The sequence below is a fragment of the Poecilia mexicana genome, unplaced genomic scaffold (genome assembly GCF_051168715.1).
Source record: "Poecilia mexicana isolate PSO_F unplaced genomic scaffold, ASM5116871v1 scaffold_21, whole genome shotgun sequence".
Taxonomy (NCBI): Eukaryota; Metazoa; Chordata; class Actinopteri; order Cyprinodontiformes; family Poeciliidae; genus Poecilia; species Poecilia mexicana.
The window spans coordinates 21,852,772-21,879,877 of NW_028263390.1; the positions used below are offsets into that span (position 1 = coordinate 21,852,772).

The 27,106-nt window shown below is 36.4% G+C and overlaps 4 protein-coding genes and 1 long non-coding RNA gene across 7 annotated transcripts; all 5 read left to right on the forward strand.

The window, feature by feature from the left end:
* Positions 1-173: 173 nt before the first annotated feature.
* On the forward strand, positions 174-5,884 carry LOC106905213 (uncharacterized). 2 transcript variants are annotated; one of them, XM_088001810.1, is made up of 9 exons: positions 174-1,497; positions 1,672-2,007; positions 2,160-2,429; positions 2,566-2,658; positions 3,581-3,661; positions 3,749-3,777; positions 4,057-4,113; positions 4,243-4,305; positions 4,569-5,884. In XM_088001810.1, the coding sequence occupies exons 1-9, from the start codon at positions 1,368-1,370 to the stop codon at positions 4,683-4,685; spliced, it is 1,176 nt and encodes a 391-aa protein (XP_087857936.1). In that variant the 5' UTR covers positions 174-1,367; the 3' UTR covers positions 4,686-5,884. The 2 variants fall into 2 exon arrangements, with proteins under 2 accessions (XP_087857936.1, XP_087857937.1); XM_088001811.1 differs by having other exon boundaries at positions 4,246-4,305.
* Positions 5,885-7,400: 1,516 nt separating this feature from the next.
* Positions 7,401-10,356, forward strand: LOC106905216 (uncharacterized). Of its 2 annotated transcripts, XM_088001959.1 has the most exons (7): positions 7,402-7,492; positions 7,667-7,999; positions 8,151-8,420; positions 8,569-8,649; positions 9,276-9,353; positions 9,436-9,455; positions 9,673-10,356. In XM_088001959.1, exons 1-7 carry the CDS (start codon positions 7,438-7,440, stop codon positions 9,697-9,699), a joined length of 864 nt encoding a protein of 287 aa, XP_087858085.1. In that variant the 5' UTR covers positions 7,402-7,437; the 3' UTR covers positions 9,700-10,356. The 2 variants fall into 2 exon arrangements, with proteins under 2 accessions (XP_087858086.1, XP_087858085.1); XM_088001960.1 differs by lacking the exon at positions 9,436-9,455 and having other exon boundaries at positions 7,401-7,492.
* A 2,278-nt stretch (positions 10,357-12,634) lies between these two features.
* LOC106905218 (uncharacterized) lies at positions 12,635-16,869 on the forward strand. Its single transcript, XM_014969901.2, has 8 exons — positions 12,635-12,722; positions 12,854-13,180; positions 13,271-13,543; positions 13,718-13,786; positions 13,991-14,071; positions 14,151-14,179; positions 14,513-14,578; positions 15,152-16,869. Exons 1-8 carry the CDS (start codon positions 12,662-12,664, stop codon positions 15,275-15,277), a joined length of 1,032 nt encoding a protein of 343 aa, XP_014825387.2. The 5' UTR covers positions 12,635-12,661; the 3' UTR covers positions 15,278-16,869.
* A 3,683-nt stretch (positions 16,870-20,552) lies between these two features.
* Positions 20,553-21,725, forward strand: LOC148153105 (uncharacterized). The gene is made up of 2 exons (XR_015761880.1): positions 20,553-20,746; positions 21,008-21,725. It is a non-coding gene; the product is annotated as an uncharacterized LOC148153105 (long non-coding RNA).
* A 916-nt stretch (positions 21,726-22,641) lies between these two features.
* Positions 22,642-27,051, forward strand: LOC106913380 (uncharacterized). Its single transcript, XM_088002134.1, has 6 exons — positions 22,642-22,779; positions 22,882-23,202; positions 23,315-23,545; positions 23,660-23,746; positions 24,011-24,103; positions 24,452-27,051. The coding sequence occupies exons 1-6, from the start codon at positions 22,725-22,727 to the stop codon at positions 24,565-24,567; spliced, it is 903 nt and encodes a 300-aa protein (XP_087858260.1). The 5' UTR covers positions 22,642-22,724; the 3' UTR covers positions 24,568-27,051.
* Positions 27,052-27,106: the final 55 nt, after the last annotated feature.

The following is a 27,106-nucleotide window of genomic DNA, read 5'->3' on the forward strand; positions in this document are numbered from 1 at the left end:
TTTATGAGTGGCAGAAACAGGCTTCAATTAAAAAGACACTGAGTAAAAACTGAAGCAATGATTTATGTTTTTAGTTGAGCACATAAATATACATTTTTACATTTCTCAACATTTTAACTTGACATTGTTAAATTTGCTTTGAATTATATTTATGGTTTAGGATGTTTCTAATATAAATCTATATAGCTTCAAGACTCTACATTCATATTGCTCCAGTTTTTTTAATTATCTGTCAATAAAATAATTTTAGTTTTATCTCAAATGGGTTTTTCTTCAGTTGCAGAGTGATTATTATGATTATTATGAACTGTGAAAAGACTGGAGATTGGTTTGGTTTCTGTCTAAATCCAGGGATCAACAGCATCAAATCCACAGTAAAATCCCAAACTGCACTTTGAATTAAGAATTGATTTTATTTTGTAATTACATTAATTGCACACAAGAGGGCAGTATAGAGTCAGAATCAATAACTGTTATTACCCGGTTTTAAATGGCCAGACAGAAACTTGTTCTGTTTTGCTCCAGTTTGTAACCATAGAGATGCTTTTAATGTGTATATTTTATTTATTCTTGGTAAAATTTTAAGATAAATATAAATGTCTTTGTTTATTTTTTCTTTCTATAAGATTATATGCATTAATATTAGTTACATTAGACCCACCTGCCCTCACTGTAACGCCTCCACCACCAAAGCCTCATCTGCTGCCAGCAGCGGCTGATGCATGACGCTCTCGTTAACGGCTCCAACATTATTGATCATTTCTGATCAATGTTGCTGCTTTTTGTTGATTTATGGAAATAACAGGTGAGTTAGGAATGTAAAACAAACTGTTGATCTTAAAACATTAAAGTTTCTCAATGTTTTCTCTTGATGCAGCGCTGAAAACCAGCAGAGCTCTGCTATGAACCACATTCTCACCAAATGACTTCCCCCTTCATGTGAACGTCTGAGTTAAAAGTAGAAACAAGTTGTGCCAAAACTTTTTAACCTTAAACTGTCTGCTTTACTCACTGCTAATGCAACTTTTCCATGAATTTGATTATAATACTAAGTCTACAAATACTGACAAACCTTTTTCTTAAAGACCTTTTAAACATTCAGTTCAGTTCACTTCTGCTTTATGAGTGTGAGAAACGCCTCTGTTTCAGATATGCTACGTTGTTGAACACAAAGTTCACCAAAAGGCTTTAAGATGCATTTTAGCCTGTTTGGATGATCTTAACAATGTTAAATATACCTATGGTTAATTAAGATTCACCACTTTTTTAAAGTTATGAATTACATAAATGTAACAGAATGCAAAAAAATATATAATGAGAATGTGAGGAAGTAACACTTCCACCCTAACCCTTTCACGGAAGTACAGATGACATTCAAAAAGCTGCCAGTGTCAGTTTATTTCATCAGAACAAGAATGACGAGGTGTAAACAAGCAATGGCTGAAATAAAATGGATTAAAGTTCATTTATTTTTGATCCTGGTTCTTCAGTTTACAGGTAAGAATATATAGAAATATTTAAATGGTTCAGAAATATAGCTGTTTAAGATATTAGCAAGCAAATTGAACTTCTTGCAACGAATCACATCTGTAATCTTCCTGATAAAATGAGTGATCTTGAAATGTTCAAGTTTGTGTATTTATGCATTTTTCACTGTCTTTTTGTCAACAGTGTGCACAATAACTGGATCATATGTTCTCATGAGATCTGGGGATAACACGGTTTTGTCTTGCCAAGATGTGATAAATGGTCAGATAAACTGTAATGGTACCACATGGGTCTACAGTAACACCAGCAACTCAGTAGAACTGGTTATACTGGGAAAGGTTAACAATGATCAGGGTAAATCTAACAGACTGAGTGTTGCAGCAAACTGTTCTCTGGTAATGAGGAACATCACAGTGAAGGATGCTGGTTATTATGACTGCCAACAATATAAACCTGGAACTGAACCCGGTAAACACATTCTGGATCATCAGTCTGGAGTTTCTCTGTCTGTCGTCCACAGTGAGTATGAATATGAATATGAAATCATTTTTTTCTCTGCTACACTTTATCACTGTTGTATCTATTTTAAAGCATGATCTTAGTAATGTCCAGTGACTTATTTTGTATAATTTGTGTAAAATTTCTCTCCTAATATCTTATTTCCTGACCAGTGACTAAACAGAAGGATACAGATAAAGTGACATTAAACTGCTCTGTGGAGACGCGTGGTCAGTGTGGATACAGAGTGAAATGGCTGCATCACTGTTCTACTGGGAGTATCGCTTTGATCAACTGTGCAACACGACACTCTGGCTGCTCTGCTGCAGTTTGTTTTATACTGGATTCCTACTCACAGAGCTGTGAGTTCAAGTGTGAAGTCACAAACGGTGAAACCAAACAGGCCTTCAACTTCAACTGTCAGTCCACAGAAGAAAAATCAGGTGAGACAAGTTTCTGCTTCAGACTGAATAAAATAATCAGAAATACTTAGTTTCATCTGGTTTGATGTTTGCATGTATTTTTCTCATTCAGATGAAAAACATGAACCTAATAACTTCCTGGTTTATTTGCATGCAGGTAAAACAACATGCAACCCAACAAGAAAACCTGGAGACACCACAGCATCAGTTCCAGCCACAAAACGTCCAAAAGTTCCTGTGTCAAATGAAGGTAATGAAACATTAACCATAAACTCCACCATGGCGCTGCGTTCTGATGGTCAGAGAACCGTTTGGTTCTTCTCACTACTGTCTGGTACAGGACATTTCTTTCCACATAAATGTGACGTATAGCTTGTGCAGTCAGGGTCTTGTGTGAAATGCAGTCATGTCAACATCCTACAATAAGAAGATGCATTGAGGGAAAATTATTATATGCAGCCACTATTTTTAAAAACATTTTTTTATAATTTGAGCTATAGCAGAACCATTTATTATTTTTGTTTCTTTAATTATGCTTTAAACTATAAGAGAAAAGTAAAAATTAAAGACTTCAAAAGCTGATTTAAAGTGTATAAGAAGATAAATCAGGGGAGAAAAGTTGTTGCTTCAGGATTAATAAAATATGATATATTTAGTCTCTTCTTGTTTGAGGTTCGCATGTATTTTTTTCCTCCTGCAGGAAACGAGAACCTAATAACTTCTTGGTTTTGTTAGTTTATGTGGTTACAGGCGAAAAAACATCCAACCTAACAAATACTGAAGATACCACAGCAGTTCCAGCTGGTTCACCATCAAATAAAGGTAATGGAACAATAGACCATCATGGTTCTTGGTTCTTCTGATCATTACCAGAACAAACGTTCTTGGCACATGAACACAAATGTTGCAGCACAGAGGTGACACATGCTTGTGCCGTTAGCCTTATGAGAAATGTTTGCATGGCTTCTACACTAACGGCCAACCAAGGACACTTATAAAAGGATTTTTTAAATTTATGTAATTTTTAAAATCATTTTTAGACCCTATAACCAACAGAGGAATGATTCGCCATGTTTAAATTGTATTCTATTTTCATTCACAAAGGTAAAGTTAAATTGGATAAAGATCTAAAAAGTTCATCTGAATGTAACTTTGAACTGCTTTGTTGTCAGGAGCTCCTTACGTTGCTGCTGCTGTGGTTTTAGTCACATTCCTGATAGTCGCTGGGATTGTCATCAGGTGGAGAACTAAACGTAAGAACATAAAACTTTAAAAATATTTTTAAAAATCCCCATATATTGTAACTGTGGAGGTTAAATCCGAGCCTGATGTTTTTGCAGGAAACCAAAGACAGGTGCATGACGGTGCAGTGAGTATGATCAATTTTATAACAAATTACTAATTTCCTCTTTGTGAAAGCCATAAAACAGGGGTGTCCAAAGTGGGTCCTGGAGGCCCGGCATCCTGCATGTTTTAGTAACCTCCTCCTCAGCAAGTCAGTGTTCTGCTTAGGCCTCCAATGAGCCGTCATTTGATGCAGGTGTGCTGAACCAGGAAGAGAACTAAAACACGCAGGATGCCGGCCCACTTTGGTCACCCGTGCCTTAACATGATTATTCATTATACTGTCCCGTCTTTTTTTGTGTAGGATCTGAATCTAAATTCTCCAGTTCCTCCCACCACCATGGAAACCAGCCATCACAACGTGAGAACACACACATAAAAACAGACTTTTAGAGCTGTACCTTTTAAAAATACACTGCTAAATGTGACAACATGGTTATTAAAGTAACTCTACATCTCACGGAAGTAAAACTACATCTTCCTCCTTCAGCAGGTTGATCCTGAAGATAATGTCTACTACGCCACCATCAATGAAGCCCAAGTAAGATTTAATGTAAGTGTGACTCTAGTCAGTAAGTGGACACATATGTAAGATTTTAATCTCTAGAAAAGTCTCAATAAAAGACTTATTGAGAATGGAGGACTCAACAAAACAGTTAATGGTCTAAAAGTTGAAGACATTCAGAACATCTGACAACATTCCCAAGTCTGGCTGTTAGAGAAAATTAACCCTGAGAGCAGACTGCAACATGCTGAAAGAAATCTGAACTGAAACGTCACTTCATAAGGGTCTTATTTGACTTTTCCTCTTTTCAGGTTGTTGGTGAAAGAGACAATGTGATCTACAGCGCTGTGTCAGCTGCTGGTCCCTCTGCTGCAGCATCATCTGACCCCAACAACCTGTACTCCACCATCACCGCCCCAGGAAAATAGGTGGAATATGACTTTAACAAATAATGTATTAAATGAGTGACCTATAATTTCCAGACGTTGGTGATTCTGAACTTAAAAATATTATAGCTTATTACTTTAGCTTGCATGGCAACTGTTTATATCAGGTTATCGTATTTCTATCTGTATTTAATATATGATGTTGCTGTCACCTGGGTGATGCAGTTGCTAATGTTCACTTGTGTCATTTTTAAGCTTTACGGATGAAAAGCTGTTAGTTATAGCAAATATAAAATCAATATTGGCTCAACTGAACTGTCTATATTACCTTAATTATTTTCTAGATCAAAAAATATGTTATTTATGTATTTCTTTGACCATTTTTCTGTCACCAAATGAATGTAAGAAATGGAAATGCTTCCCAATCCGAAGAAATCCAAACTTCAGTTTGGTCAGATTTGGTTCTTAAAGGGACAGTTGGGTTTGTTGGTCTGAACAGGTGATTGAGGAGACATGAGGTGTCGTTGTTTGGGGATCCAGTGGTGGTTTATTCCAGATGTTGGGGATCAGAGCTGAAAGACCAGAGTCCCATGGTGGACAGATGGACATGTGGCGTACGGAGCAGAGAGTCAGAGATGGTGTGCAAACAGGAAGGAGTTTAATAGGATCAGGATTGAACATGTTATGGAGAGCTTTGAATGGTAACAGGAGGATTTTGAACTCGGTGTGGAAATGTTTGGGGAGGCGGTGGAGTCGCTTGGGGACAGAGATGATCTTTGGAGACGATCATGTCTGCTCAGATCTGATCAGCTGAAGTTCATGGAGGGACTGATGTGGTAAACAAAGAGAAGCAGAATGAAGTATCAAGCCTGGATGAGACCAAAGCATTGAGTAAGAAGGTGATGGATGGAGATGGTTGATGTCAGAGGCATAAGTTGGCTGAATGGGTGATATTAATGTAACCATCTGTTAGCCTGGCACTGATCTGTTTACTTGCTACAAACCTACAATAATGTGACTTTCATCTGCTACAGGTTAGGGAATCATAACTTACCTTCATGTCAGCCATGCTTAAAAAATCCAAACTGGGCTGGAAAACTGTTAAATGTAAAGAATCAATGGAGCATGTGGTTATGTTATTTACAATGTTTGTTGTGACTATTTGGTTTGCTAAGTAACTAAAGCAACAAAGTGTAAAGTCTTTTTTTGTTAGAAATCAAAATAAAGTAAAATGTCAGCAATCTGTCTGCATGGATCATTTGCTGGTCGAAAACGTCTGTATTTTTCATACTTGCATGTTTTTTCATCTGTTATTTGCTGAACTACACCAAACCTGATCTACTGGACACTAAACTGTTTATACTCTCACAAATCTAAATGTGCCTTTTTCATCAAAAATCTTTAATTCTTATACATTTGATTAGTGAAAATGTTACTTTTGACATTCATCATAACTCACTGGAGGTTTAAGCTGCAACAACTCAGTGTTTTTTTTTTTACCCACTACCTCTAAACGACTTCCTTTTCTTCTATGAAGACCAACGGTAGCAAATGAGGAACAGACGGGTCTCGACTAACTGACCAGTCATCTTCCAGCCTGTGTTGGCTAAACAACTGACTGGTTTTATTATTACACATTGAAACTATAACCATTGAATATCAGAGGATTATTATTTTATTTTTTCATTAGGTTGATGCTTTTTATTTTAAAGGTGTACTAATTTTAGATGTGCAGTAATTAATTTAAAGAAGTAACAAAAAAAACATTCTCCCTCACTTCATGACATTTAGAAAATAAGTTACTGTCAGAACTAAAAAGAAAGCATTTATTCTGTTGATGTCAGAGAGGGAAAGAAATACCATCCATTTGTTCAGTGTATGTTTGTAACTGTATGAAACCATTTATTGGCATCTTTTTGAACAGTGTGCATGCAAATTATTGGGGTAAAAGCTTCAGGACGCTTAAATGTTTCTCACCAAAAACTTCTTATATTTGGTCTCAATAGGTAAAACACATTCAGATTATCATTTATAATGATAATCCAACATAACAGTGGCTGATGCATGTCGCTCTCACTGATGTCTCAAAGATTGTCAGCTGTCATTACTTCTCGGTGAGTCAGCTTTTATTAGAGAACAGCATGAGACCCACTTCATTTTAACAATGTGAACGTTTAAGATGTCAAGTTTTCTTATTGTTTAAAACAGTTTTAGGTTTTTGATGCTTGTTGCTGTGAAAACCAGCAGAGCTCTGCTGCTGCTGTCCACTTTCTCACCAAAGCACTTCCCCCTTCAGTTCTCAGATGAATGTCTGAGTTAAACTTAGAAACAAGTTGAATTAAAACTTTTTAAGCTTTTTAAACTCTGCTTTACTTACTGCTCCTTTAACTGCTAGATGAATTTGACTCCAGCACTAAATCTATAAAGATTCATTTGCAAACTATGGTATCTTAGACATTTTATGCATTCTATCCGTTCACTTCTTCCTTCTAGTTGTGAAATTCACCCCTGTCTCTGATGTGCTTCGTGGTTGAACACAATGTTCAGCTAAAAGCATTAAGATAAATTTAAGCATGCTTTGATCTCCATTGATATGTTAAATATATCAATGGTTAATTAAGATTAATCATTGTTTTTAAGTCAAAGTTGACATAAGTGGAAAAAGTGTTAAAAAAGACAAAAAAACACAAGATATGAGGAAGTAACTCCTCTTTTACCACGGAAGTATAGATGACCTAAATACTGTTGGTATCTGACAGTTTAGTTTGTCAGAACAACGAGGCACAGAGGAGAAATGGCTGAACTTAAATGGATTCATTTATTTCTGATCCTGGGGCTTCAGTTTACTGGTAAGAATATATAGAAATATTTAAATTGCTCAAATATAGCTGTTAAGGATATGTGAGCAAAAGCTTTATTTACAATCCATTTTATGTTACTAAACACAGGGACCTAGTGATAACCTGGTAAATTTCAAAAGTTCAAATTTACATTATTTTTCTCTCTTTCTTTTCTCTCAACAGTGTGTGCAGGTGGATCATCTGTTCTCATGAGATCTGGGGATAACACGGTTTTGTCTTGCCAAGATGTGATAAATGGTCAGATAAACTGTAATGGTACCACATGGGTCTATAGTACCACCAGATACTCAGTAGAACTGGTTATACTGGGAAAGGTTAACAATGTTCAGGGTAAATCTAACAGACTGAGTGTTGCAGCAAACTGTTCTCTGGTAATGAGGAACATCACAGTGAAGGATGCTGGTTATTATGATTGCCAACAATATAAATTTAGAAATGATCCCAGTAAACAGATTCTGGTTCATCAGTCTGGAGTTTCTCTGTCTGTCGTCCACAGTGAGTATGAATATGAATATGAAGTCATTTTTTCTCTGCTACACTTTATCACTGTTGTATCTATTTTAAAGCATGATCTTAGTTATGTCCAGTGACTTATTGTGTATAATTTGTGTAAAATTTCTCTCCTAATATCTTATTTCCTGACCAGTGAGTAAACAGAAGGATACAGATAAAGTGACATTAAACTGCTCTGTGGAGACGCGTGGTCAGTGTGGATACAGAGTGAAATGGCTGCATCACTGTTCTACTGGGAGTATCGCTTTGATCAACTGTGCAACACGACACTCTGGCTGCTCTGCTGCAGTTTGTTTTATACTGGATTCCTACTCACAGAGCTGTGAGTTCAAGTGTGAAGTCACAAACGGTGAAACCAAACAGGCCTTCAACTTCAACCGTCAGTCCACAGAAGATAAATCAGGTGAGAAAAGTTGCTGCTTCAGGTTAATTAAAATTATTAGCAATATCTACTCTCATGTAATTTCTGGTGTGGGTTTGCATGTATTTTTTTTCCTGCTGAGTGAAAACATGAACCTAAAAACTTCTCTGTTTTCTTCATTTGTGTGCAGGTGAAACGACATGCAACGCAACAAAAAAACCTGAAGATACCACCACATCAGTTCCGACTAGAAATTCTTTGTCCAATGAAGGTAATGAATGATGTTGCATGTTACTGTGAAACTTAAGGCTGTAAGGTTATTTATTGTTGCCCGTGTCTTTGTCAGTCAGACTGTATGGAGTAAATGTTTGGGGGGGAAAGTTCCCAGGCTCTTGTTTATTATTTTTAGCAAATAGTTTTTAATAACCCAAATTCTTGTATGGTTATCAAACCAAATCCAAATGATTTTGTATTGATGGATGTGTTGGAATAAAAAATAAAAAAAATAAATAAATAAAATAAAAAACTTGCAAAAGGAGAGAGGAAGAGTTTCTGAAGGGACAATGGTAGAATCAAGCTTTTCTAGGCTGGAGACACTAGAAACAGGATGTGCTCCAAATGATATATTTACTAAAATAACAGAAGAGATGTTTCTAATATTCTATTTCATTTCGTGGTGATTAAACATGAATTTATTTTAAGGTTTTCTGCTGGTTTACATGTGAAGATGCTGCATCTTAGTTTGATTTTAAACCTGATATTTTTGCTGCAGACTTTTCTATCAGAAATTATTTGATTTATGGATGTGGACTGTCTTAGATTTCCATTTAGAGTTTAATTATGTGAAAATGAACACATGTGAAAGTAAACTGATATTTGGTTTTGTTTTATTTTCAGGAATAAAGTTGATCATCTTCTCTGTGGGTTTAGTGGCACTTTCAGGAACCGTTCTGGTCGTTCATATCTGGATCAAAGGTAAATACTAAAGATCTGACAGATTTCACTTCTTACAAATCAATAAACTAAAATTAACCATCCTTTTTTTGTTTTGTTTTAGTAAACAAAGCTAAAACTAAAGTAAGTAAAACCTGGATATTCAATGACTTATGCATGTTTTTGTGGACAAACATTTTTGTTAAATTTGTTATAAATTAAGTTTACCTTTAAGGATATTTGCCAGATAAACCTGGATTCCCTTTGTTTATATTGCTGTTAACTATGTTTTCTTGTTTCCTTCATTCATTGTCAACAAAATAATTAGTTTTATCTCAAAATAATTGTTTTCCATTTGCAGAGTGGTGATGAAGAAGATGAACTGTGAAAAGTCTTTTGGTTTTCATCTAATTCCATTTATGAATATCAAATCCTCAATAAATTAAGTCCCAACTGTTGGGCTGCAGAGCAAATAGATACTTTCCTTTGGTATTGTTTTTGATAGTTCAATTATTTGCACACAAGAGGGCAGCATAGAGCCACAAGTAGTGAATCTATTGACCTTGTTTTCAGGTAGAGGTTTGATTAATGTCAGACAGAAACCTGTTAACGTTTGTTTTGCTTCAGTTTGTAACCAGAGATGATTTTAATATGCAGGTTTTGCTGATTCTTTGCAAAAATATTAAGATGAATGTGGATTTTTTTTTTATTTTATTCCTTCTTCCTAAATGTTGCTTCTATAAATATTTGATATAATATGTATTAAAAACTGTATGTTTAAAAGTTTTAGTAAGCTTTGCTTCCCAAAGCAAGACATTGAATTCATTTTATGCTAATTGTATATAATTGTAAATTTTATGCTATTGTTTAAAGTTATTAGCATATGACTCATAATCCAAGCAAAGAAAATAAAAAGACAAACTAAGTAGAGCTGTTCTGTGTTGTTTGCCACGACTGGAGTTCAGAGAAAATGAGACACTTTCAGGTATTTTCAAACCTCGCCTGAAAATGAATCAAATGTTATTTTGAATAAAAACTGAAACCATGAATGATTTCAACACTTTTTCCACCTTTAAAGCAACAATTATCCTGTATGATTTCACAGAAAATAAAAACTAAATTGAAGTAGATGAGTGTGAACACCCAAAACTAATAATAAATCTGTATTTGTAGAAAATGTCTAATGTAGCAGCTTGTTTTAAATGTTACGTAATAATATGAAATGTACAAGAAGAACAATGTAACATACAAATTAGTGGGAATTGAAATGAATACTTAATTGTACTTCATTTCGTTGACCACTAGATGTCCCACTTGAGCACTGAGTCTCTAAAGCTTCTAGTAATAAACACTTTTTTGCATCAAGTGTCGAAGCTTCAATAAAACTTTAACCAACCATAACTAAAAGTTTCTTTGACTGGTTGCAGAAATGGATCTGGATGTTAGTTTGGAAACTTTGGAAAATTTGGACTCGATAAAAATCTTGAATTTCGTACCTTTAATATTTGTAGGACTATACAGATGCAGGTTAAACTATTGTGTATGTAACTTTAAAGTAAGAGAATGGCCATCAGTTTTTTAAACAATCTGTGTTTCTTGTGTTGTAGTTAAAGCCTCCAGAGGTCTGTTGCCATGTTTTTTATATTTTTCATCAAACACTTCCTCTTTAGTGTAAGTCTCTTCCCAAATGACCTCAGGATGTAACAGTAAACATTGTTGACTTTACATTTACAGTATCTTTTGGTCCTGGAACAAGTTGTTCTGTCTACAGCTTTTATTGTTCGGTCACTTCTGACCTCCCTAGCACAGTCTTGATCAAAATTAATTAGATCAAACATCTTAGATAAATCCAGAGGCGGATCTAGAAAAATATTTATGGGGTGGCAACTGCCACCCCATGCCACCCCAGTAGATCCGCCCCTGCTTATTTATTAGGTATTTATGAAAATATAGTGAAGAGAAACTTTATTAGAGTACCTTCTCTTGTTCGGCCCGATCACAGAAACTTCTGGATAGAAACATCAGTCAGTCTGCTTTGAGTTAAAAAAAAAAAATAAATTTCCAAACCCATGACAGTGAGCAGTGGGTCACCTCAGGGCTGTTGATTTGGTCCATTGCTGTTTCCTCGTGTGTACAGCTACACACAAGGAAAAACTCATCATGTTTGCAGATGATTCTGCTGTTCTGGGTCTTATTCATGGGAGTAATCAGTTCGATTTCCTGCTTTAGGTTTAAGACACACTAAGCTAGTAGGCGCTAACTTCCTGTTATTAGCTCAGCGCCTGTTTCAAATGTCTCCTGTTTACTCAACAAAATGTTTCAGATCAAATAAGAATAGTACTCTGATTTCTCAGAAGTAACCTTTAATTGTTTGTGACATGTTTGGTTACTGTTTGGATTATGTTTCATCTATAAACCAAATTCTGTTTTAAATGGAGACAAGCTGAAGAAAAGAACGGTGCTGCACTAGTCAACACTCATTTACTCACTTCCTCCTAGACTTCCTGTTTAGTTTTCAAAAAAACAACCCTTTGGAGGTGTGATAACACATTTGAGGTCTTAGATTAGTCACGTGTAACCTGATCAGTCAAAAGCATTTCAGCCGGATGTTGATCAGGGAGTCTCTGCTCAGCACCACAAACCCTGGTTTTGATAATAAATGGCACCAAAATAAAAGCAGAATACAAGCGTTAATCTTCCTTTTCTATGTTTTCATCAATAACTTCATTTTCAGTTTACAGAAATTTCATGGATGCAAAAGGAGACAGGAGGCCCAAGATAAATGATATTAAATAAGAACCGGAGCGTCTGATCAGAAGTTTGACTTTCCATTTTTGCTTCTATTAAAACCAAACTTAGAAAAGAAGAACTGTGTTTGTCTACTCAAAAAGTCTTTACATATTTATTCAGTTCCTCTTTTTTAAATAAACTTCAAACACACCACAGTCAAAGATGTTGATTTGCACTGTTGAGCACAACCTGCTACGATTTAGTACATCTATGCCATCATTATTGCTTTATTTAAAATAGTCGACTTTCAAATGTTTCCCTGCTTTTCCATTTCTTAGAAATACTTTTGGTATTTAATAATCTAAACAGTCTTTAAATCCTAATCACTTAAAGTGAAATTTTAATGATTAATATTGAAAATTGATCATGTACAAATATATTTAAATAAATCTGCTCCTCTATTTTATCTAACATTCTATTTTATTTATTTTATTTTTTTGCCTAAACATAAAACTATAAAACCATTCACAGTCGACGTAAGGAAGTGGTGAGTATCAGGAAGCAGCTGCTACATCTCAGTTCTCAGGCTCAGATCTTTGGCTGAGAGCAACAGAAGCAGAATGACTGAACTCAGACGGATTAAAACATTTTTATTTCTGGTTCTGGAGCTCCAGGTTACAGGTAAGAGAATAAGATAAACTCTGAAGCTAAAACTGTAAAACGTTCATTCTGGTTTGCTGAGTTAATGACTGAAATGCTTCCAGATCTTGATGCACACGGCTTTAGCTACTGGATCTATTTTATCTTTTCAGCAGTCATTGTAAATACTGACACTGTTTTAAAGAGAGCTGGAGAAGACGCCATGTTGTCCTGTCAGAAAGTGGTGGAAGGTCAACAGAACTGTAACTGGACAACGTGGCTCTTTGGAGGGTCCAAAAGCAAAGAGATTGAAGCTCTGGTTGCGTTTGGAAAACCTGAGGAGGAAACCAGAACCAGAATCAGTCTAACACCAAACTGCTCTCTGGTTATAAAGAACATCACAGCTCAGGATGTTGGACAGTATTTTTGTCAACGATATGCTGATGAAGCTTCAAAAAAGCTGGATCATGAGTCTGCAACTGATCTGTCTGTTATTACCAGTGAGTATTTTCATACAACTATGCCATCTTTTTTCTGAAACTACAGATTGGTAACGATGGAGATCACAATTCTGTGAATTTTCTCTACAGTGACTAAACATGTGGAGAACCAAACGGTCACATTAATCTGCTCTGTCATGATGTCTGGCTCCTGCAAAGACAAAGTGAAGTGGCTTTTTAGTCATGAAGACATGGAAAAGTGTAAAGTAAAGCCATCTGAGGACGAATGCTCTGCTACTGTGATCTATCTGGAGTCTAACTGTGATAATTCATCATCCATGGATCAGTTGCTTCAGTGTGAAGTGACTCATCCTGGTGCTCGTAACAATGTTCAGCTGTTTTCCTTCAGTCAACACTCATCAGGTGAAAGAAGTAATTCAGTTGATTTTTTAAATACAAAATTCACTATTATGTGTTTTCACGATGACCAAATGACCTGTAGTTTATGGTTATTTGGTTGGTTTATCTTCTAACTAAAATAACACAGCAGACAGAAAACATAACACTGTTTGAGTTTAATGTCTTATTTGTCTTTAGGTGGAACAGCAGTGACACAAAGACCAACAACAGCTGAAGACGGAAACACAGTGAAGACCACATCAGGAAGTGAGCATCTCATTAAACCGTGAAGAGAACGTCTTCATGTTTTCTTTTAGATCTTATCTAGGATGCTTTGTTCTGTTTATGGTTTTATTTTTTTAATTCATACTTTCAAATACCTTCAAAGTGTATTTACAAAAAAAAAAAAAAAAAACTGCTGTGAAAGCATTTCCACATAAGCTTTTATTTATGCTTCGTTCTTCTTGTCAGGTACTCCATACGTTGGTGTGGGTGTGGCTTTGGTCGTCATGGTGATAATCGCCATGGTTGTCTTCAGATGGAGAGCTAAACGTGAGAACTCTGAACTTATATAAACAGCTTTATTCATTCTATAAATGAAATCTGCTGACTTTTTAAATGTCTTTCTTAGGAAATGAAACACGACGGGATGAAAACGCCGTGAGTGAAAATAATAACATATTTCCTCTTTGAGAAATAAATCTGTTATGAAATCTGAACTCATTAGAAGTTGGTTTATCATATTTATGCCTGTAGGAGAAACTTTTATTCAACTTACAAATGAAGGTAAACAATGTAGATCTACTTTAGGACAAGATGTAATTGTCTATAAATAAAACTCACTATGTTTATAGGTCTAAGTTAAAGTACCAAAAGATCCAATAAGGCACCTTTTTCAGTAAACATTTAGAAACTCCAGGGTTAAGATTCGCCTACATAATAAATTTATGCTAAAGTTAGAAATTAATCTCTGTTTTTTTCTTCCATGTTCAGGTTGATGTAGACGATGGCGTTTCTTACGCCTCCATCAGACATCCCAAAACCAGCAGTGAAGTTTTGGTAAGACAGTTGTTTTTGTTTTTTTTTCTTTTTAGCATTAATTAGTGAAAAACATTTTCAGAACACAAAGTGTTTAACTTCCCTGTATGAATTTGATAGGTAAACAGATGAAGAAATGTAGCTAATATGAATCAGTTATAAAGTTAATATGCAGATTGTCTGCTCTGGGTTTGGCATCGCTGTGTGCTCGAAATGAAGAAGTTCAGTAACTTCAGGTTTTGTTCATTAGTGATGGAAGTGCAGCAGCAAGTGGTTGATAAATAGGAGCTTCCTTTAATGCAGGTGTTTAAGGAAGGAAAAAGGTGAATTAAAGTAAAGCCCCTTTTTTTTACTGGTTCTAACTCTCAACCATGATGCCTACAAGCCAGTAATCATGACTGGAAAAATACAATTCTGGATACAAGTAGATGAAATTGGCTTCTCCCAGACAATATTCTGTCATACTGTAACCATGGAAACAGCAGTAAAACATCAGGGGAGTAAACAGTCACGTCAAAACATGGAAGCATATTCATACATCGGTGTAACTATCCCCTTTATCTTGATAAAACTGAAATATTGTCTATTTTCCAGGTTCATGGTGATCTCGACACAGTGACCTACAGCACAGTGAGACGTCATTCTTCATCTGCTGCAGCCTCTAACGACCCCAACAACCTCTACTCTCTTATAAACTTTAACTATAATCAGACGAAATGACGGTGAAATATTTAATGTTTTATTGTTGGTTTGGATCAAAAACCAAACACTGCAAATACGCATAAAAACATCACAGCTGAAAGACATTTAGCAGCTCCAGAACCTGATCATTGTTATTGGGTGAACAACGTTCTGGCCTACTGCACTGAGCCGTGATCCTAAACATGAACAACTGAGTGGCTGAAGCATTTTAAAACATGGCACTGATTAACAACATAGCGTCCACCAGAGGGCAGCAGATATATGTTAGGTTAAGATTTCATCCAGCTCTGAGGCAGCTGAAGGACGTTAAGAGGAAGGAACAAAACTGACTAAATGTCCACCTATCATTGGCCATTTCCTGGCCACACAGAAAATGACTGAATATCTTTGAACACAGAAGATCTCTGTGTTCAAAGGACGGAGAACGTCTCTGTTCTGGTGTGGAAACGTCAGAGGAAAGAGCCATAACGTTTCAGAGACAAACCAGTTATTGACCTGAAAACCTTTTCCTCAGTCTGCTGCTACCAAACATCCAAAGAAAATCCTAAATCTAACTCAGTAAATCTTGTTAGTTCACCTTGGGGAATTAAAACTGCATTCTGGATTAGATGGAGTGGAGATTTGTAAACCGTCTTCAAGATGATTTTTTTTTTCAGTCTGGTATGAATATGAATATCTGGCACAGTTGGTAGAGCTGTTGCCTTGCAGCAAGAAGGTTCTGGGTTTGATTCCCGGCCCTAGTCTTTCTGCATGGAGTTTGCATGTTCTCCCTGTGCATGGTGGGTTTTCTCCAGGTACTCTGGTTTCCTCCCACAGTCCAAAAACATGACTGTCAGGTTAACTGGCCTCTCCAAATTGCCCCCAGGTGTGAGTGTGTGCATGGTTTGTCCTGTGTGTCTCTGTGTTGCCCTGTGACAGACTGGTGACCTGTCCAGGGTGAACCCCGCCTCTCGCCTGGAACCTTAGCTGGAGAGGCACCAGCAACCCTCCCGACCCACTAAGGGACAAGGGTGTAAAGAAGATGGATGGAAGAATATAATTCTGTAAACTACAGCAATTAATGGATATTTGTCTGCATATGTGTTACTTCCTGCTGCAGCTTTAAAATAACTTTTGCTGATGGGGTTGTCAACGATACCTGACAATGAACAAACCACATGTCATTTGGTCTTTGTGGTTAAAACCTCCAGAGCTGCTGCTGCTGCTGCTCACCATGTTCTCATCAAACACTTCCTGTTCAGTACAAAATAACTCTGCCCACTCTTGTTGTGAGTGCTGTAAGTTTTATACCCTTCACATGTAACTTTCAACTTGATGTGGAAAACTAGCACATGCCTCCGCTGTGCAAACACACATGTACTCTAGAAACACTTCGACCCCACACACATTCACACAGACATGCTAAAGTATACACAATCTGAGGTTCTGACTGTCATGCCAATACAGGTTAGCTTTTCATGATGCAACCTGACTACTTTGAATAGATAGTCAGTCATACAATAAGGATTATCTTTTTGCAAAGAAAACATGTCCTGGCGCATGCAGGCCACCAGCTTCTTCATATGGTACGTCTGGATGCAAAATGAGCATAAAATAAAACACAAAATTGAGACTTGTGGCACTTTATTGTCTACTTGACTTTTTCAGTTAGGAATTTATATATTCACATAGAGTATAGAACATACGGCTGTCTGTCTGCAGATGTGTCTTTTCCTTCTACAGCTTTAAAATACTTCTGGCTGATGGGAGTTTAAATATGACAGAGCAAACCACATCCCCTTTGAGAGCCTTCATCTGTTTTGCTCACACAAACGACTCAGTCGTCTGGAGACAAATGTTCAGAACACAAATGTAGGTCCTTCAGAAGTTGTGCTTGGCTCCGGCTCACTCCCACTGCGCTCTTTTTTTATTGTGAGTGGGAAGTGTTTTTTTTATTTTTTTATTTTCTTAATACAGCAAACGGTGACACAGTGTGGCATTATCTAAAATTACACCAGCCAAACACAATATGTTAAACAACGACCCAGGTAACGTTAGCTTCCTGTGTTTACTCTGGATTCAGGCACAGAATGGACCAAATGTGTCATCAACCCATCGGGTGAAAAAAGGGTGACATAGGGGTGACGTACATTTTTTTAAAGTAGTTGAGTTTTGGCATATCACAAACAACATGTTTTTTACTTAATAGGAAAATTACGACATATTTAGGCCGACATGTTCAACTAATGTTGGATTCCTTTAAAATGATGAAGAATAGGTCATTATTGGTTTGTGTTGTTTCCTGCTGCAGTTTGCATTTTGTTGATGCGAGTCTAAATGACGCCTCACACGGTGGTAACCACATGCATGGTCTGACCGTCGTAGGTTAACACCCCCAGAGCTCTGCTGAAGTTAAACACATTCTCATCAAACTTTCTCAGCACTGAAATTTCAATTTTGATCTGCAGCTCTTAACACAGTTCCAATCTGCATTCCTTAGGTTTCTAAAATACTATCTAAACAAAAGAACTGCATTTCTAATGATCTTCACATGTTTGCCTTCTTTTTCATCTTCTAAAGACGTCAAACACTTAAATAACGGGACTGAACACATTAAGACGAACATTGAATTTCAATTAAGTTTTCTGTGGTCAAAACGTATTACCTATTTTAACAGAGATCTCGAAGCGAGTTATCATTTTATCCTAAATAGTCAGTTAAAGTAACTGATTTTACCAGTGAACCAGACAACCATCAGTCAGAGTGAGGAAGTGGTGAGTATCAGGAAGTAGAAGCTCCATCTGTGTTCAGTCAGACAGTCTGACTGTGAGAGCAACAGACGCACAATGGCTCAACTCCCATGGATTCAAGGCTTTTTATTCATCATCCTGCAGCTCACAGGTAGGAAGACACTAAACATTTCTATAGAGCTACAGACCATAGATCTGCTTTACTCACTGGGTTCAGATTTAATATTTATGCTCCTGTTTTATCTTCCAACAGTCACTGCAGAGAGAACATCTGTTATAAAGAGAGCTGGAGATGAAGTCATGTTGTCATGTTCAAAACTGATCGATGGTCAGAGGAACTGCAGCAGAACTGCATGGACCTTTGCTGGTTCAGGAAGATCAACAGTAGAGCTGGTTAACCTCGGTCAGATTAACAGCTTTAAACCAAACAGACTGAAACTGACATCAAAATGTTCTCTGGTTATAAAGAAGGTCAGAGAGGAAGATGCTGGACATTATGACTGTCAACAGTGGAAACCAGAAAACGCACAGACTCCATTTCATCAGTCTGATATAATAGATCTGTCTGTTGTTACCTGTGAGTTTTAACATTAGTTAAATCATTATTTTCAATATCAAAGCATTTTGTTTCAGTAATCAATATTAATAATTGGTCTTGTGTTGTTTTAACATTTCTGTCTTCATCAGTGACTGAACAGAAGGAGAATCATAGGGTGACATTAAGTTGCTCTGTGGTGACCTCTGACCCCTGTTGGTACAAAGTTCAGTGGTTTTATCAGGATGTGAACAACAAAGAATCACCATCAGAGTCTGGCTGCTCTGCTACTGTCACTTCATCATCAGGGTTTAAGTTTCCTCAGTGTAAAGTGACTCAAACTGGAACTAATGAAGAGTTTACCTTCAGTCTGCAGCCGTCAGGTGAGAAACAGGTTAGAAAATTATGAAGTATGTAAGATCAGTTTTATAACACAGAACTCTCATGAACTTCTCTACATTCAGAGGTTCAGTAACCTCTGAATGCAGATTTTACTAATATTCTAAACATCGTATCCATATAACACACTATGTCTTTGATTTATTTTTTTTAAATATATTTTTGTATAATTCTTCAATTTCTGTAGGTACAAAACCAAGAATTAAACTGTTTATTAAAATTGTTTGATGTTTAACATCACTGGCATTCCATGGAGATTGAATATTTTGATATTTAATTGTCATAATAGACACTATAAAAACATTTATAGTTTGTTTTTTTTCTGCTTGCTCTGATTTTAGTGAACACAGGACAAAACGCTGGACCAACAACAAAATCTGAAAACATAAATTCACTGCCGACCACATCTGATGGTTCTGTTTCACCATCAGTTCAAGGTAGAGATTTCTTCTTCTCTGTTTTGATGTCTTATCTGGTTAACCAATTGATCAATGTTAAATATGAAAGCACAAACATAACTTGAAATAACTTTGAATTTTGCTTGGTCTTTTTATTTTCTTTTTTTTTTTTACTTGGAAACTCATCAACACATGAAGCCACTTCCACAAATGGAGTCTCTCCAACTTCAGCTACAACCAAGACAACAACTGGAAAAATCTCAATAATTCAAGGTAGAAATCTTTCAGTCCTATGCATATTAATATTAACATGTAAGTTTTCACATCTCTTGTGAGATTACAATGTTTTTGGTAGTTTGGCTACATTTGTTATTGTCATGATCGTGTTTCTGTGTATTTATTTTTAGGGTTTTCTGTGTTCAGTTTCCTTCCTGTGAGTCTCTGTCTCTGCGTTTTTTTCCCCGTTGATTGTTCCCAGGTGTGTCTCATTCCTTGATTACCCTCCCTGTGTATTTAAGTCCACCTGTTGTCTTTATCTCTTGTCGGATCGTTGTATGTCGGCTCTCCAGTTGAACTGAGAAGTCCTGGTCTGCTTAGCTCTAGTCTTCAGTATATCAGTTAGGGTTAACGGTAACTAGCTGTGTGCTATGCTCTCTGCCTGTATCGGACTGTGTGAGCTTCAACATTAAATTCATCATTCCTTCACAACCTGGGTCTCTGCGTCACTCCTCACCACCCTCTCAACCACCACATCTGACAGTTATGTCTTTTTTTACTTCAGTAATTTTGCAATTACTTGTGGTTTTGCATCCTATTTTTTGTAATAAGTTGATGGATTTATTACTTTGTTGATGTTATAATAATCTCACTTACTTCTTGTTACAATAGCTGCTTCTTGACTTTTATTTTTGAATTGTATTCATTTTTTTGCAGTTTCCCCTTGAGGTTTGATGGATCTTTGTTCCATATTTCATACTTTTTGAGTGCAGGTTTTTAACGGTCTTTGCAGTGTCAGAAGTCCAGCTAAGGACTTATGACACTGATTTAAAATGTAACAAAATTAAATACTTAAAACAAAAGTGTTAAATAATACAGTCATAGTAAATATATTTCATATGAAGTCATGGACATTTATCAACCTGCTGAATTTGGACTTAATTGAAAACTATTAGTCAGAAATCAACATGGAAAACGGCAATAAAATGGAGAAATGACAGGGCTAAATTATTTTGTTATGCTGGATTATGAAATTATCTCAACAGCTACTTTAATAGAAATAAGCAGATGTTTAATTTTTAGGTATAAAACCAGAGAAAATGATTTCTTGTTTCCATTTCAGTTTTGGGGCGTTTCATCATCGTCTCTCTGGGTTTAGCAGCTCTTTCAGTAACTGTTGTGAGCGTCAACGTTTGGACAAGAACTAAAGGTAAAGTAGAAAAAATACAAGTTTTATAGGTTGTTGAATCAAAATAATCACTTCACTTTTGATAAAGTAAAAGTGGGTGGGTGTTAAACTTAGGAATATCAGTTATTGGAGTAAACTTTAGATTTTAATTTCACTATTGTATTTTCAAAGTTATGAGCATCTGGATGCACTTTAATAATGTAATATTTATTGTGATAATTTGCTGTAACTCTCATTGAAATGACTCATCTGTTTCTAAAAGAAGTGTTGTGTGTTTTTTAGTTCATTTCCACACACAGCATAAAGACGATGACAGTGATGTGATCTATGAAAACATCGGATGACTTTTTTCTTTCAAACTTTTCTCAACATCAAATCAATAAGAAAAACAGACACTTCTGTGTAATTTAGTGTTACATAATGGTCTCACATGTTAAAAAATCTGATTAAAAACATTATTGTACCTTTATAATGAAAATAACATGTTTCAACAGGAAGATGTTATGTTTATATATATTGCACTTATTTAAATGTTTTTTGCCAGTAGATGGGGTTATTACTGGGTGTGAATTTTGTCTGAAATCTGAGGTTGAAAAATGAAACATGACTTAAGCTGTTACATGTTTTAACTGCAAAGTGAGAAAAGGTGGGAGGGGCCTGGGCTGCTGACATCATCAGTGTGTGACTGAAGTATACCAAGCAGCTGAATGGTTTTATGATGTCATTTTAAATGGAGGAACTGTTTTTGTCTTGATTGAAAATGTGTTGTGGTCTTGGCATGCACAAACTGAATTACTTAATTAAAAATCTATGTATTTCTGATTACTGTGTTTATTTAATTTATTTTCAATCTGAATGTTTAATCTGTAAAATCTGTCTTAATGATATTTTAAACTTCACAGTGTCTGCAAAGTGTTATATCCCTGAACTGTAAAAAAAAATGGTTGCCAAGGTGTTGCTGCAAGTTTAAAATAAACTGAGTTGGTTGGTGTATAAATGACCCATCAATGTGTTAGATGTGTTTTATTCTGATCACTGTGGGTTCAAACCTCAGAGCTCTGCTGCTGCTGCTGTTCACCAAGTTGTCACCAAACACTTCCTCATCATTTCACACATAATAAAACTTCATATGTCAAAGTGGAAACCAGGAGGTTTTAAAAAGTTAAATAAAGTTGTAAATATGATGGATCTATAAAACTGGACTTTTGATTTGCTGCTCTTCATCAGTCAGGTCTGCTGAATTTTTCTGCAGGTTCAATATGACGTGTCTGAATGATATTTAAACTTCACAGTGTCTGCAAAGTGTTATATCCCTGAACTGTAAAAAAAATGGCTGCCAAAGTGTTGCTGCAAGTTTAAAATAAACTGAGCTGGTTGGTGTATAAATGACCCATCAATGTGTTAGATGTGTTTTATTCTGATCACTGTGGGTTCAAACCACAGAGCTCTGCTGCTGCTGCTGGTCACCACATTCTCATCAAACCCTTCAGAGATCAAACTGGAAACCAGCAGTTTGGAAAAAGTTAAATAAAATCTGTTTGAAGGATCTATAAAACTGATCATTGATCTGCAACTCGACACCAAACAGGTCTACTGGATTCTTCTGCTTGATTCTGCAAAGACCCAAACAAAAGAGGAAGTTCATCGTTTCACACATTTAGCTAAACTGAGACGTTTCACATGCTGATCTTGTTCCCCTTTGAAGACTTTCTTGTACGTCATCTGTACTGTCGTGTAATGAGGCTGAGAAAAATGCCTTTTAATGTTCACATTTACTTTTTACTATTTTGTAGCTTTTAATGTGGACTTAAAAATAAATACAATCTAAATAATTAGCAATAACTTATTTCTAAATGCATGGATGAAACCAAGCAGATGATGTTACCAAATAAAGCGCTGAGCCTCCATCAGTCAGAGTGAGGAAGTGGTGAGTATCAGGAAGTAGAAGCTCCATCTGTGTTCAGTCAGACAGTCTGACTGTGAGAGCAACAGACGCACAATGGCTCAACTCCCATGGATTCAAGGCTTTTTATTCATCATCCTGCAGCTCACAGGTAGGAAGACACTAAACATTTCTATAGAGCTACAGACCATAGATCTGCTTTACTCACTGGGTTCAGATTTAATATTTATGCTCCTGTTTTATCTTCCAACAGTCACTGCAGAGAGAACATCTGTTATAAAGAGAGCTGGAGATGAAGTCATGTTGTCATGTTCAGAACTGATCGATGGTCAACAGAACTGCAGTGGTACAACATGGATCTTTTCTGGTTCAGGAAGATCAACAGTAGAGCTGGTTAACCTCGGTCAGATTAACAGCTTTAAACCAAACAGACTGAATCTGACATCAAAATGTTCTCTGGTTATAAAGAAGGTCAGAGAGGAAGATGCTGGACTTTATCTATGTCAACAGTGGAAACCAGAAAACACACAGACTCCATTTCATCAGTCTGATGTAGATCTGTCTGTTGTTAACTGTGAGTTTTAACATTAGTTAAATCATTATTTTCAATATCAAAGCATTTTTTTCAGTAATCAATATGAACAATAATTGGTCTTGTGTTGTTTTAACATTTCTGTCTTCATCAGTGACTGAACAGAAGGAGAATCATAGGGTGACATTAAGTTGCTCTGTGGTGACCTCTGACCCCTGTCGGTACAAAGTTCAGTGGTTTGATCAGGATGTGAACATCAAAGAATCACCATCAGAGTCTGGCTGCTCTGCTACTGTCACTTCATCATCAGGGTTTAAGTTTCCTCAGTGTAAAGTGACTCAAACTGGAACTAATGAAGAGTTTACCTTCAGTCTGCAGCCGTCAGGTGAGAAGATGATAAACTGTATCAGATCAGTGACGTCACATGAAACTTTCTTTGGCTCTAAAACTTGTTCAGAGCTGAAATGTTTTCTAATTTGTTTTGTTTTTTGAATCTCAGGAGGAAAAGTTCAACCAACAACAAAACCTGAAAACAGAAAGATAACCAGACCAAAGAAGAAGAACGTTTCACCAACTCCTGAAGGCAGTGAGTTTACTAATATCTTTACATGATATTATAGAACACAATGTGTTTTATTCTGATTTCGTTTGGCATGTTTGCAGTTGAGTGACTCTTTTTGAGGTGAGAAGATGATAAACTGTATAAGATCAGTGACGTCACATGAAACTCTCTGGCTTTTTGATTTAGATTCATCTACACTGTTTTACCAATTATTTGTGTAATTTGATTAAAATTTAGAAGAGTGTAAAGTCATTAACTATTTTGTTTTTTTTTTACGTTATTTTATAGAAAAGTCAGGAGGAAAAGTTAAATCAACAACAAAATCTGCATCTAGAACAACCACCAGACCAAAAACAGACAATGTTTCAAAACCCTCTGAAGGTAATGATTTTACTAATATCCTGAACATAATATTATTATTCTTTACTTTGTGTTTGATTCAGGCTTTAATATATTTTTTGCAGAGGAATGGCTCTTTAGTTTGCTACTCATTATTTTAGAGGACAAAACTGGGAGTTAAAATATTCCTGAAAATATCCAAGAGGTTTAGCATCACTGATATTGTATGAGGGTTTGAACATGTTTGGGTTTTTAATTCACTGATAAAAATATGTATTTCAATTTACACTGAAAGTCCCCAGATTTTTATTTGATTCAGGTTGGATGGAGGCATCAGATACAAACATAAAAACATTTACTGTGTTTTTCTATTTGTGTTTTTGACTTTAGTGAAGACAGAAGGAAACTCTGGACGAACAACGAAACCTGGAAACAGAAATTCACTGTCAGTCACAACTGAAATGAATGTTTCACCATCAGTTAAAAGTGGAGATTTTTTGTCTTAAAATATTATTTAAAGATTTACCTGGCATTCCTGCATTTTTCTAAAACACATACATTTAAATCACTTTGTTTTACGTGAAATATTGAAGCATTAACATAACCTTGAACCTCACCTGCTATAAGTGAGAGATATTTTTATGTTTTTATTTTATTATTTCCGTTTAGAACCCAGCAACAAATAAAGCCACTTATTCTATTTAAGTCTCTTCAACTTCAGCTCCAACCAACACGACATCTGAAAATATCAAGATCATAATCCATTTGAGATCTAAAAATGATTTTTTCATGTTTTTTTTATTTTTATTTTTATTCAGGACAGGATTCTCTGAGTTTTAGTTTTCATTTTAATAAGTCAGTGATTTTTAATCTTATCTTTCTTTCTGAGCTTCTTTGATAATTTTTTACATATAGTGATGTTTTCTTTCTGGTCATTATTGACTCATCTTTTTCCTGTTACAACAACTCCTTAGTTTTATTGATGAATTTTAATGTCTTATTTATAGTTTTACATTAAATGGAGCCACAAAGGGGGTCATTTTGTGTCTTTGGTGTCCCAAGCCAGGATAAATGAGGAGGGTTGTGTCAGGAAGGGCATCCGATGAAAAACATTTGCCAAATCTGACATGCGAGTCAAGAATATGATCTGAAGTATACCGGATCGGTCGAGGCCCGGGTTAACAACGACCGCCATTGGTGCTGGTGACCAATAGGGTACCAGTGGAAATTGGACTACTGTTGGTCAGCAAAGAAGGGGAGGAAGACATTTTCGTAGGCAGAGAGAGAAGAGAAAAAGTAAGAGTGTAGGACTGAGAGTAGAAACTTTGAATGTTGGGACTATGACAGGAAAAGCTAGAGAGTTGGCTGACGTGATGCAGCGGAGAAAGGTGGACATATTGTGTGTCCAGGAGATCAGGTGGAAAGGCAGTAAGGCTGAAGTCTAGGAGCAGGGTTCAAGCTGTTCTACTATAAGGTGGACAAGAAGAGAAATGGTGTAGGGATTGTCATAAAGGAGGAGTTGATCAGGAATGTTCTGGAGGTGAAAAGAGTGTCAGGCAGGTTGATGAGCCTGACGTTAGAAACTGAAGGTGTGATGCTCAATGTGGTTAGTGGCTATGCCCCACAGACTGGATGAGAGTTAGAAGAGAAGGAGAAATTCTGGAGTGAGTTAGATGAAGTGATGCAAAATATCCACAAAGGTGAGAGAGTGGTGACTGGGACAGATTTTAATGGACATGTTGGAGCAGGGAACAGGTGATGAGGAAGTGATGGGCAGGTTTGGCATCCAGAACAGGAATGCAGAAGGACAGATGATGGCAGACTTTGCAAAGAGGATGGAAATGGCTGTAGTGGATACTTTCTTCCAAAGAGACAGGAACACAGGGTGACATACAAGAGCGGAGGTAGGAGCACGCAGGTGGATTACATCTTGTGTAGACGAGACAATCTGAAGGAATTCAGTGACTGCAAAGTGGTGGTAGGTGAGAGTGTTGCTAAATAACACAGGATGGTGGTGTGTAGAATGACTCTGAAGGTGAGAAAGGTGAAGGGGGCAAAGTTTGAACCGAGGACAAAATGGTGGAAGCTGAAAAAGGAAGAATGTTGTGCGACTTTCAGGGAGGAGTTCAGACAAGCTCTGGGTGACCAGAACATGCTTCCAGATGACAGCCAACTACTGCTCATGTTATCAGGGACACAGGTAGGAGAGTACTAGGTATGTCTTCTGGAAGGAAACTTGACAAGGAGACTTGGTGGTGGAATAAGGAAGGAAGTGCAAATATGGGTACAGAGAAAGAGAGCAGCCAAGAAGAAGTGGGACAATGTGAGGACTGAAGAGAGTCACCAAGAGTACAGGGAGATGCAGCGTAAATGAAGGTAGAGGAAGCTAAGGCCAAACAAAGTGCATACACTGACTTGTATAATACACAGGAGAGTAAGGAGGGAGAGAAGAACTTATGCAGGTTGGAGAGGCAGAGAGGTAGAGATGGGAAGGATGGGCAACAGGTTAGGGTGATGAAGGACCAAGATGGAACTCTACTGACAGATGCAGAAAAATGTGATGAGAAGATGGAAGGAGTACTTTCCAGAATGATCAGCTATAAAGTCATGGATAATTATCACCCCTATGAGGTGAGGCTTCATGTAGATATGAATAAAATCTGAGAGTCATAAATAAACCAGATAAACAATAATAGCAGGTCAGATGTCACTTCATTAGGATGGATTCTAAACATGTAATCATATTAAACCTAAAACTGAAGCATTTATTTACTTTTCCTTATATCTTGACTAAAACCCACCTGTTTATGGTTGCATTTGAAACATAATTAATTATGAATTTAATGATGGCATTTGACATATTGTAATGTTTTGATTGTTGATTCTATGTTGCATGACTTTGTGATTTTGTGTTTATGATGTAAAGCACTTTGAAATGCCTTGCTGCTGAAATGTGCTATACAATAAAATTTGATGGTTTTTGATTTCTATTTCAGCTCTGTGGCGTATCGTCATCGTCTCTGTGGGTTTAGCAGCTCTTTCACT

Excerpts from the sequence above, each read along its gene's own strand:
- LOC106905218 (XM_014969901.2), top strand. The coding sequence starts at position 12,662 with ATGACTGAACTCAGACGGATTAAAACATTTTTATTTCTGGTTCTGGAG. Across the intron at positions 13,181-13,270 it reads TGATCTGTCTGTTATTACCA|TGACTAAACATGTGGAGAAC; the intron begins GTGAGTATTTTC and ends TTTTCTCTACAG. Across the intron at positions 14,579-15,151 it reads AAACCAGCAGTGAAGTTTTG|GTTCATGGTGATCTCGACAC; the intron begins GTAAGACAGTTG and ends TCTATTTTCCAG.
- LOC106905213 (XM_088001810.1), top strand. The coding sequence starts at position 1,368 with ATGACATTCAAAAAGCTGCCAGTGTCAGTTTATTTCATCAGAACAAGA. Across the intron at positions 3,662-3,748 it reads CATCAGGTGGAGAACTAAAC|GAAACCAAAGACAGGTGCAT; the intron begins GTAAGAACATAA and ends ATGTTTTTGCAG. Across the intron at positions 4,306-4,568 it reads AAGCCCAAGTAAGATTTAAT|GTTGTTGGTGAAAGAGACAA; the intron begins GTAAGTGTGACT and ends TCCTCTTTTCAG.
- LOC106905216 (XM_088001959.1), top strand. The coding sequence starts at position 7,438 with ATGGCTGAACTTAAATGGATTCATTTATTTCTGATCCTGGGGCTTCAG. Across the intron at positions 8,421-8,568 it reads GTCCACAGAAGATAAATCAG|GTGAAACGACATGCAACGCA; the intron begins GTGAGAAAAGTT and ends ATTTGTGTGCAG. Across the intron at positions 9,456-9,672 it reads TAAACAAAGCTAAAACTAAA|AGTGGTGATGAAGAAGATGA; the intron begins GTAAGTAAAACC and ends TTCCATTTGCAG.
- LOC106913380 (XM_088002134.1), top strand. The coding sequence starts at position 22,725 with ATGGCTCAACTCCCATGGATTCAAGGCTTTTTATTCATCATCCTGCAG. Across the intron at positions 23,747-24,010 it reads TTCACCAACTCCTGAAGGCA|AAAAGTCAGGAGGAAAAGTT; the intron begins GTGAGTTTACTA and ends GTTATTTTATAG. Across the intron at positions 24,104-24,451 it reads TGTTTCAAAACCCTCTGAAG|TGAAGACAGAAGGAAACTCT; the intron begins GTAATGATTTTA and ends TTTTGACTTTAG.